The 12088-nt window shown below is 46.8% G+C and overlaps 1 protein-coding gene across 1 annotated transcript in view; it reads right to left on the reverse strand.

Annotated features, from left to right (window-relative positions):
• Positions 1-12088, reverse strand: part of EVC (EvC ciliary complex subunit 1) — a 196685-nt gene that overhangs the window by 109232 nt on the left and 75365 nt on the right. Inside the window, exons 6-7 of the mRNA XM_040335407.1 lie at positions 7525-7623; positions 5157-5294 (exon numbers count right to left, since the gene is read on the reverse strand). Of these exons, the coding sequence (XP_040191341.1) occupies positions 5157-5294; positions 7525-7623 (237 nt within the window). The remainder of the gene's footprint in view (positions 1-5156; positions 5295-7524; positions 7624-12088) is intronic.

Raw genomic sequence — 12088 nt, forward strand, 5'->3', positions numbered from 1 at the left:
ATGGATTTTTTTCCGACGGATGTTGGCTCAAACTTGTCTGAAATTCCGAACGTCAAGAACGCGGTGACGTACAACACGTACGACGAGCCGAGAAAAATTAAGTTCAATAGGCAGTGCGGCTCTTCTGCTTGATTCCGAGCATGCATGTTTTTTTGTGCGTCGGAATTGCATACAGACGATCGGAATTTCCGACAAGAACTTTTCTTGTCGGAAAAATTGAAAACGAGCTCTCAAATTTTTGCTGTCAGAAAAAGTCCGATGGAGCGTACACACGGTCGGAATTTCCGACCAAAGGCTCACATTAAACTATTCTTGTCAGAATTTCCGATCGTGTGTACGCGGCATTAGGGTGGTGAAACAGCACAATTTACCAGCAGTAGAGGGGACGTGAGAATTCTAGTGGGGATTAAAGAGACACTAAAGGCAGAATTTTTTTTTTTTTTAAATAACAAACATGTTATACTTACCTCCGCTGTGCAGTTCGTTTTGCACAGAGTGACCCGGATCCGTGTCTTCTGGGGTCCCTTGGCGGCTGTCTCGGCTCCTCCTCGCAAAAGCTTTCCACGTTCATGCGAGCTCCCTAGCATGGTGGAAAGCTTTTGCGAGCGCGCTCCCGTGATACATCGGCGGCCATAGCCGCCGACTGTATCACTCGGCCCCGCCCCCGGCGCGCCGAGTCATCCGCTGTGATTGACAGCAGCGCCAGCCAATGGCTGCGCTGCTATCAATCCGCCCAGCCTAGGCAATCAATGGCCAGGCTGGGAAACCAAGAACATCACGTGAACGCACCCGGGAATTTCGAACGGTCAGGTAAGTAAAACGGGGGCGCGGGGGGGCCGGTACCATCGGATGTTTTTTCACCTTAATGCATAGGATGCATTAAGATGAAAAAACTTTTACCTTTACAACCCCTTTAAGGATGAGCTCTGGCGTGTTCGCATAGAACACGTGCACGGCGCTGCGCTAAAAACAGCCAGGGAGACATTGCACGATCCCTGCAGCCGAGCATCAGGACAATGTCTCCCTGGCTGTGATTAGCACAGCGCCGTGCACACTTACTGGCGGGCTCTGCAAGTGTTCTATGCGAACACGCCAGAGCTCATCCTTAGTGGGGATATATAAAGTTCCTCAGAAACACAAGAAGCCATTAAAGCCCTGTACACACGGCCCAGATTCTCGTCAGGAAAAAAACGTTGTTTTTCCTGATGAGATTCTTGGCAAGAATCTCTTGCCGGCCGAGTGTACACACACACTCCATTCAAAAGAACCGTCATTCTTTTGAATGGCACGAACGCGGTGGCGTCATCTACTATGACGAGCATGCGCTCGTCACATTCGATGCCATCGCCGCCATCTTGCTACACCCTACCTATGCCTTGGAAGCTACCGCGCATGCGTCAAAGTCATTTCGAGCATGCGCGGGTTTCCACGGCAACAGGCAAGTATACAGACGCTCGGGTTTCTCAGCAGGAAAACACTGCCAAGAATCACAACAAGAAAATAGAGAGCAGGTTCTCTATTTTTCTCGTCTAGATTCTTAGAAACTTTCTTGACGAGAAACCTCAAAGCCTCGTACACACGCACGGTATACTCGGCAAGAAAGCTCTGCCAGCAGTTTTCTTGCTGGTTCTTGCCGAGAAAACCGAGCGTGTGTACGAGGCTTAAGTCTATAGTGACTGTAATTCTTGTTATAAAACAAACTTGGCTAGCACAAGGTGAAGTAACACGAGGGCTGTACCAAAAAAGGTACCAAAAGTTGGCATAACTTTTTTATTAATTTACATAGGTCATTTAAATGTCAAATGTTGGTAGAGTAACTCTTCCTCCATAGTAACTCTTCTGCTTTTTATTTTTCACTGAAGGTAAATAATGGATTCAAAGCAGAAGCAAAATACCGTGACTGAGTTCTTGACGAGGAGGGGTGCAGGCTGGCCAACATCCATTAAAGCTACAGACTGGTTACGGAGATGACATCATTGACGAGAGTCACCAATGACAAGACATGGCTCCTGTCAATGGCGTCCTCTCTGTAAACATTCTGCAGGCCTCTGTGGATGTCAGACAGCCAGCACCCTTCTCTGGACAAGAATTCAATGACGGAATGTTGCTTCTGTTTGAACTTCGTTATTTATATGCAATGTAAAAGAAGAAGAGAAGAGGAGTTACTATAGAGGAAGAATCACTCTATCAGCATGTGAAATTTGAACAACCTATGTACCATATATACTCGCACATTTTTTGATGATGAAAAGCTACCCTCTGCTTATACCCGAGTCTCCCGCTGTTCATGTAGTCTTAACTGCAGTCAGCCGTCCACTGCAACAAAGCCCCGCCTCCTCCTCGTCTGACAGACAGAACACTGAACACTGATACAATGCTGAGATCAGCGTTTAGTGTTCCGTCTATCACGGAGGAGGAGGAGGCTTTGTTACGTTGGATGGCCACCGACGACTGCAGCAGCATGGAGATCAAAAAGGTACACGGGAGATCAGATGGGCACAGTGAGGCTGCAGATGGGCACAGTGAGCCTGCAAACGGGCATAGTGAGGCTGCAGATGGACACAGTGGGCCAGATTCACGTCCGACCGTATCTTTGTGCGGGCGTAACGTATCTGATTTACATTACGCCTCCGCAACTTAGACGGGCAAGTGCTGTATTCTCAAAGAACTTGCTCCGTAAGTTGCGGCGGCGTAGCGTAAATCGGCCGGCATAAGCCCGCCTAATTCAAATTTGGAACAGGGGGGCGTGTTTTATGTAAATGTTGTGTGACCCGACGTGATTGACGTTTTTCCCGAACGGCGCATGCGCCGTCCGTGGAATTTCCCAGTGTGCATTGCTCCAAAGTACGCCGCAAGGACGTCATTGGTTTCGACGTGAACGTAAATGACGTCCAGCCCCATTCACGGACGACTTACGCAAACGACGTAACTTTTTCAAATCTCGACGCGGGAACGACGGCCATACTTAACATTGTTACGCCGCACTTTCGCAACCATATAGCAGGGGTAACTATACGCCGGGAAAAGCCTAACGTAAACGGCGTAACTTTACTGCATCGGCCGGGCGTACGTTCGGGAATTTGCGTATCTAGCTAATTTGCATACTCAACGCGGAATTCGACGGAAGCGCCACCTAGCAGCCAGCGTAAATATGCAGTTATGATCCGACGGCGTAAGAGAGACTTACGCCTGTCGGATCTAACAGGTATCAATGCTTAACTGATTCTAAGAATCAGGCGCAGAGATACGACGGCGTATCTGGAGATACGCCGTCGTATCTGGAGATACGCCGTCGTATCTGGAGATACGCCGTCGTATCTGGAGATACGCCGTCGTATCTCGACTGAGAATCTGGCCCAGTGAGACTGCAGATGGACACAGTGAGACTGCAGATGGACACAGTGAGACTGCAGATGGGCACAGTGAGACTGCAGATGGGCACAGTGAGGCTGCAAATGGGCACAGTGAGGCTGCAAATGGGCACAGTGAGGCTGCAAATGGGCACAGTGAGGCTGCAAATGGGCTCTGTTGACCCTCTTTTCCACTTATAGTAGCTGCTGCATTTCCCACCCTAGGCTTATACTCGAGTCAATACGTTTTCCGTTTTTTTGGTGGTAAAATTAGGTGCCTCTGCTTATTTTCGGGTCAGCTTATACTCGAGTATATACGGTACGTTAATAAAAAAAATTTTTTTTAATTCAGTTATAGTAAATGAACTGAGTAAAGCACAAGGCATGGCTACATAAGCAGCAAGGATGCAGATTGAAGGGAGGGGGTTACAAAAACAGGGCAACAAAATGTCTCTTTCTTCCTCCACTATGGCCATTTTAATGAGCCTGGATATGGACATGTAGGCCAGGCAGCTCCTCTGTTGTGGGATTCCTCATTTTAGTGTGATGGACTTGGGCTGTAGGCCTTCCATGGCCAGGTATGAGATCTCCTCTATGGGAAAGTGGACTGGAAATGAGAGAGGATTTCCTGTAGGTAAATTAATATAAAAATAATTGAAAAAAAATTATGCCCACTTTTGTATTACTTTTGGTACAGCCCTTGTACAAGCTGTAAACGTGTCGCTGAAAACAGCTACCCTATTTTCCGGCGTATAAGACGACTACCCTATTTTCCCAGGAAAAATGTTGGTTTTGGGATATACTTGCCGTATAAGACTACCCCCTTCCTACTAGTCTTTCTGGAAGCTGAGGGTTAGCCAGAACAACCGCTGACAGAAACAACCGCTGACAGAAACAGGCTTTTTTCAAGCCTCACTATGCCATTACATGCCTCACTGTGCCATTATATGCCCCCACTGTGCCATTACATTACATGCCCCCACTGTGCCATTACATGCCCCCACTGTGCCATTACTTGCCCCCACAGTGCCATCACATTACATGCCCCCACAGTGCCATCACATTACATGCCCACACAGTGCCATCACATTACATGCCCCCACAGTGCCATCACATTACATGCCCACACAGTGCCATCACATTACATGCCCCCACAGTGCCATCACATTACATGCCCCCACAGTGCCATCACATTACATGCCCCCACAGTGCCATCACATTACATGCCCACACAGTGCCATCACATTACTTGCCCACACAGTGCCATCACTTGCCCACACAGTGCCATCACTTGCCCCCTCAGTGCCATCACTTGCCCCCACTTTCCCCCCCACTGTGCCATCACTCACGTTTTGCAGGCCGGTGACAGTCTCCATCTGCTGCGAGCGTCCATGATTTCCAAGCCGCGCCGTCTTCTCAGCGTGTCCTGTGATTGGCGGAACACAAATTTTCCCAGTAGCGCCTCTGTTCTGTGTTCCGCCAATCACGGATGCCTTCTCATCTCGTCCGAGGATGAGAAGGCATCCGTGATAGGCGGAACACAGAACAGAGGCGCTGCTGGGAAGATTTGTGTTCCGCCTATCACAGGACACGCTGAGAAGACGGCGCGGCTTTGAAATCATGAATGATCGCAGCTGCACGGAGACCGTACCCGGCGTATAAGACGACCCCCGACTTTGGATGCCTTTTTTTGCATCCAAAAAGTCGTCTTATACGCCGGAAAATACGGTAGGTATTGCAACTCTTTGTGGCATCATATTTAGTACAGACCTTGATGGGGGTCATTACAACCAACTTTGTACATACATTTTGAATGAGGTGGTCGGAGTATTCCCTCTCCCTTCTTTCAATGTCCTCCATAGTCTGAAATTCCGAGCCCTGTCCTCGAGTCAGCTTGCTGGAAGCCATTCTAGAGCGGTATGTCTGTTCCAGCTGCTCCAGCTCCTGATGCAGAAATAAGACAACAGCTGCATGCTTACCAATATTTAATATAACTAGACAGTCAGAGCTTCTACAAAAGATGGAGAGCAGTCCTGCAATACATCAGCAAAATCGTTTCAGGCTAAACTATTAGATAAGCAAATTCATTTTAATTGATTTCTAAAATGTACTTAGCATCAAATACATTTTTCATGACGCTGTAAGTTCATGCATGCAAAATGAAGTGTTGGTATACCACTTCCAGGTATTTCTGACCCAGATCAAAGTATTCCCTCTGAAAATATTGTAATCTAGTTTTCTCCCTAGAAGGATGGGACTATACAGGGTCAGTATCTACTTTCTGGACTGGGACACAATCATGTAAATCCCGATGCCTGTGCATTTCTTGGCACAGAATGCATTAAGGTGAAAAAAAATGTACCTTTACAACCCCTTTAAAGTATAACTAAACCCAGGACCCTGCATTTACTATATCTGGTCTCCCACAGTACACAGAACATGGAAATGCAATTATTTTAGTAAATATAAACTGCTAAATACCTTTTCTCATCAGCAGTATATAGCAGTCTTGTGACTTCTATCAGTGTCCAATTAAAACTTGTAAGAGGATTTTTCATTCTCCTCTGTCCTATGAGGCTGCATGACCCCTGCCTGGACAGTGCCGATTGGCCCTATGCTGATCACATGCACCCTCCCAAGAAAAAAAACTCTCTAGCAGTACACACCAAACTGAGCATGTGTAGAGTGTCTCCAAGGTTCTGAACTAACATGAGGTGGATTAGGGACTGTGAAAGAAGGGGAGGATCAGGGAAGACTAGGGGTGCAACGGATCAAAAAACTCACGGATCAGATCGATCCTCGGATCAGAAGTCACAGATCGGATCATTTTCGGATCAGTAAAAAAAAAAAAAAAAATTGCCCCCACCTCACTGTAATGTCCACCATTGCCCCCTACTAGTCACTGTAATATCCACCATTGTCCCCCACTCGCCATCACCATCACTGTTCCAGTCCAACATTGCCCCCACACTAGTAAACAGTAACACTGTAAGTGTATAGCCATTTATCCCACTGTAATAATAGCCATTACATTAGCTAACATCAATCAACTCACTGTAGTGTACTCTACTACTCAGTCTCACACTGTACTCGGTCTCGGTTGCATGCAGAGTCACAGCGTGCTCTTGCAGAATAGAAAAGATCCACGAGCAGAGGGAGGGGTGATGACGTCAGCGCGCACCGCCGCCGGGTGTACCAAGATGGCCGACCGCTCCGGATCTAGGCCGAAGCCGCGGCCTTTCCTAAGGTCGCGGCGGCGGTGCGCTCCGCGGATCGCATTCTGTGCTGATCCGAACAGGTCGACCCGTTCGGATCGCGGATCGGGCACGATCCATTGCACCCCTAGGGAAGACAGGATCAAACAGCCTTTTTCCACAAAGAGGATTGTCCATAGCAACCAAAAAGTGTCCCTAATTTCTTATCGCTGTTTTCTAGCTGGTCTAAAACCACTTTTGACAAAAAGGGACGCTTTTTGGTTGCTATGGACAATTTTAAGTTTCTGGGCAAAAAGAACAATATATCCAATATAAAACTGAATGCAGGGCACTGGACAAAGCACTAGGGACAAAAGGGAGGTGAAATGATTTCATACAGTAATATAATCTGTAAGATTACAAAGTACTGTATGCGTTATGAATTTAGTACTTTTTGAATTTGCCGCCAGGCTCTGCCGCCGTGTGTCACGATGCTTGCATAGGACGGAGCCCGGCACACAGAGGCATCGGGTGGAGGACACAGCCTGCAGACACAGAGGGGGGACAAGGCAAGTACACTGCACCAGAGTCCTGCAATGCAATCCCGAGTGTGGCTCAAGGTTACCGCTAATGGTAATGAAATTTAACCCCGAGCCACATTTAGGAATACCGCTAGGGAGGTTAACTATGGTACAAGCAAGATATTCAGGGGCATATAATGGTGGGAGTGGTTGTCCATCAAAGTTCCTGAAAGTCCAGAACAACTGCACTACACACTATTCAGTATAGAAAAACACATACATTATTCAAGATATACAAGAAAACACACAAAAAGTAAGACAAATAATGTATATTAGGGAATTTGTCTTTGGTCTGTTGTTAATTCATCTTGATTTAGTAAGCTAGCCTGGAGCTCTTCTTTAATCAATGTTCAGCATAACACACATTCTAAGAAGGGAGAGAGGAAGACGAAGCCTTACAGTCTCCTTTGATGAAAGGATGTGCGTGTACAGGTCTCTATCAATCTTCTTCTCCAGCAGTAGGTCAGTCAGGCTGATGCGAAGAATCTGAACAAACATCTAGAACACGGGATTATAAGGAGGAAAAATCAATATTATAGCAAATGCAAGGTGTGAGAGTCACAGCAGAGCTATTTTTGTGGTGACCTTTACACCAATTTTATTTTTTCTATAATTTAACCTAATTCTACACATTAACCACTTCAGCCCCGGACCATATTGCAGGTCAATGACCGTGCCACTTTTTGCAATTCGGCACTGCGTCGCTTTAACTGACAATTGTGCGACGTGGCTCCCAAACAAAATTGGTGCCTTTTTTTTCCCACACATAGGGCCAGATTCACAGAAGAGATACGACGGCGTATCTCCTGATACGCCATCGTATCTCTGAGATACACTTGTCGTATCTATGCGGCTGATTCATAGAATCAGTTCCGCATAGATAGCCCTAAGATCCGACAGGTGTAATTGACTTACACCGTCGGATCTTAGGATGCAATTCTAGGCCGGCCGCTAGGTGGCGATTCCATTGCGGTCGGCGTAGAATATGCAAATGACTACTTACGCCGATTCACGAACGTCCGCTTTGCCCGTCGATCTAAATTTACGTCGTTTGCGTAGAGATGCGTCGCGTAAAACGAAGGCTGCCCTCTAGGTGGTCTAACCAATGTTAAGTATGGTCGTCGTTCCCGCGTCGAAATTTTAAAATTCACGTCGCTTGCGTAAGTCGTCCGTGAATGGCGCTGGACACCATTTACGTTAACGTCAAAACCAATGACGTCCTTACGTTCGGCGCGGGAACGCGCCTTATTTAAATGGTGCCCGCCCCATTTGAATTAGGCGGGCTTGCGCCGAGCGGATTTACGTTACACCGCCGCAAGTTTACAGGTAAGAGCTTTGTGAATCAGGCACTTACGCTGTAAACTTGCGGCAGTGTAACGTAAATGGGATACGTTACGCCGCCGCTGCGCAGCGTAAAGGTACATGAATGTAGCCCATAGAGCTTTCTTTTGGTGGTATTTGATCACCTCTGTGGTTTTTATTTTTTGCGCTATAAACAAAAATAGAGCGACAATTTTGAAAAAAAAATGAATACTTTTTACTGTAATAAATATCCCCAAAAATATATATAAAAAACTATTTTATTCCTCAGTTTAGGCCGATACGTATTTTTGTACATATTTTTCGTAAAAAAAAGTAATGGCGGCGATCAGCGATTTTTAATCGGTACTTCGACCTTATGGCGGACACTTCGGACACATTTTTGGGACCATTGGAATTTTTATAGCGATCAGTGTTATAAAAATGCATTGATTACTATAAAAATGCCACTGGCAGGGAAGGGGTTAACACTAGGGGGCGAGGAAGGGGTTAATTATGTTCCCTGGGTGTGTTCTAACTGAAGGGGGGGTGGGACTGACTTGGGGAAATGACAGATCGCTGTTCATACATTGGCTGAATCGCAAGATGACGTATATCTACGTGATCTTGCGCAGCCGAGCCGACCCGAGTTATACGGCGGCTGGTCGGCTAGTGGTTAAATGAAGGAGAAAATTCAGGTGTGTAATCACGAGCGGAGGCAATTGCAATGTAAAGTCAGCTGTAACAGCGGGCTATCAGCTCTGTAATCCGGTGGCTTTTCTCTTCCCCTGGTAACATTAGGCGTCAAACAAGGCGCTGGCACATTATAGTCAAATGTCATTAAGGCGATCTTATTTCCACGCGGTAGGAAAAAGCGGCGGAGCAGCGGAGTGCGGGAATGGATACATTTAGCTCCTGTGTTGTAGTTTCCGGCAATCAGAAGAGCTCAGGTCTCCTCTAACCAAGATATGCAGCATTGATGTGCACGCTTGTGTCAGACAGCTATGATTCCTATCTACTTTCCTCTGCCACACGCATATACATCATGGCTGAAGTGATCAGACGCTCTTTACAATTTTTTCTTCCTCCATGATCTCTTCCCCTGGGGCGATCCTCTGCACAGGTGAGCAGAAGCCACAATGGTGGGCACAGTGAGCAGAGGCTACAATGGTGGGCACAGTGAGCAGAGGCTACAATGGTGGGCACAGTGAGCAGAGGCTACAATGGTGGGCACAGTGAGCAGAGGCTGCAATGGTGGGCACAGTGAGCAGAGGCCGCAATGGTGGGCACAGTGAGCAGAGGCCGCAATGGTGGGCACAGTGAGCAGAGGCCGCAATGGTGGGCACAGTGAGCAGAGGCCGCAATGGTGGGCACAGTGAGCAGAGGCCTCAATGGTGGGCACAGTGAGCAGAGGCTGCAATGTTGGGCACAGTGAGCAGAGGCTGAAATGGTGGGCACAGTGAGCAGAGGCTACAATGGTGGGCACAGTGAGCAGAGGCCGCAATGGTGGGCACAGTGAGCAGAGGCCGCAATGGTGGGCACAGTGAGCAGAGGCTGCAATGGTGGGCACAGTGAGCAGAGGCTGCAATGGTGGGCACAGTGAGCAGAGGCTGCAATGGTGGGCACAGTGAGCAGAGGCTACAATGGTGGGCACAGTGAGCAGAGGCTACAATGGTGGGCACAGTGAGCAGAGGCTACAATGGTGGGCACAGTGAGCAGAGGCTGCAATGGTGGGCACAGTGAGCAGAGGCCGCAATGGCAATGGTGTGCACAGTGAGCAGAGGCTGCAATGGTGGGCACAGTGAGCAGAGGCCGCAATGGTGGGCACAGTGAGGAGAGGCCGCAATGGCAATGGTGTGCACAGTGAGGAGAGGCCGCAATGGCAATGGTGTGCACAGTGAGGAGAGGCCGCAATGGTGAGCACAGGTGTGGCTGCACTGATAAAGTTTGTAACTTAATTCTGCATAAAACATGTAAGTGTCATTTCAGGAGATAATTTATGAGGGCGTGTTTAGGGGCGGAATTAGGGGTGGTGCAGGGTAGGGATTGGTTGGGTCAACTGGTGGCGAGTAACCCTTAAGGCCTGGTTAGTAGCTCAGGACTTGAAATTTTGAGCCCTACCTTATAGCATAGGCAGATGGATGACTGTATTCAATTCAGAAAACACCATGGTCATTAGTGACCTCACCACGTAGGGTCAAAAGGCAGTGGACACCCGACCATACCCTTAAGTATTTGGACAACCTTCCAAATGACTGAGTCCAGGTGCTTCCATTAAAAGTCACCGTTACCTTATCAATCATTTTCAAATCTTAACCAGAACTAAACCCACTAATTTAAAGTGGAAGTAAACAAAAAGATTTAACAGTTTAAAAAAACAGTTAAATTTCTGGCACATGCCAGGAATGTAACTGTCACCTTGGCTGTGCTCTCAAACAAACTGTCAAACCATCCAATGGCTAGTGTCATAACTGATCACATTTTGGCCAAAATAAGAATCACGATTTATTTGCTTAGAATAAAGATCACGATTCTCACTGCGTACAATCTTTCACATTATAAAAAGAAAACAATTGGGCTAACATTACTGGTTAGTTTTTTTTTCTGTATTCATTAACCACTTGCCGACCGCCTCACGACTATTTACGTCGCAGGCATATTGGCATACAGGTACGTCCCTTTGAATCTGCCGCCCAGTGGGTGCGCCCACCGCGTGCCTCACGGGTGCGGCCGCGGGTCCGGGGAACTCGATGTTCCCGTGAGTCCCGCGATTGCGGTCAGCGAGGGCAGAACAGGGGAATGCCTTTGTAAACAAGGCAATCCCCTATTCTGCCTAGTGACACTGTTACTGATGACCGTTTCCCGTGATTGGGAACGGTCATCAGTGACGTGTCACGTGTAGTCACGCCCCCTAACAGTAAGAATTACTTCCTAGGGAACACTTAACCCCTGCAGCGCCACCTAATGGTTAACCCCTTCACTGCCAGTGTCATTTTTACAGTAATCAGTGCATTTTTATAGCACTGATCGCTGAAAAAATGACAATGGTCCCAAAATGGTGTCAAAAGTGTACCATGTGTCCGCCATAATGTCGCAATCCCGATAAAAAAATCGCTGATCGCTGCCATGACTAGTAAAAAAAAAAAATTATTAATAAAAATGCCATAAAACAGTCCCCTTTTTTGTAGATGCTATAACTTTTGCGCAAACCAATCAATAAACGCTTATTGCGATTTTTTTTACCAAAAATAAGTAGAAGAATACGTATCGGCCTAAACTGAGGAAAAACAATGTTTTTTTTATATATTTTTGGGGGATATTTATTATAGCAAAAAGTAAAAAATATAGAATTTTTTCAAAAATTGTCGCTCTTTTTTTCTTTTTAGCACAAAAGGTGATCAAATTTGTGGGAAGAAAAGGACGTCAATTTTGTTTGGGAGCCACGTTGCACGACCGTGCGATTGTCAGATAAAGTGACACCGGGGCTGAATCGGTTAAAGTAATTATTTTCCCCCCAAAAAAATAAAAATCGCATTTGAAAGACCACTGCGCAAATACAGTGTGACATAAAATATTGCAACAACCACCATTTTATTCTCTAGGGTCTCTACTAATTGGGGGTTCTAAGTAATTTTTAGCAAAAATAAAATATTTTAACTTGAAA

Source organism: Rana temporaria, chromosome 1 (assembly GCF_905171775.1).
Source record: "Rana temporaria chromosome 1, aRanTem1.1, whole genome shotgun sequence".
NCBI lineage: Eukaryota > Metazoa > Chordata > Amphibia > Anura > Ranidae > Rana > Rana temporaria.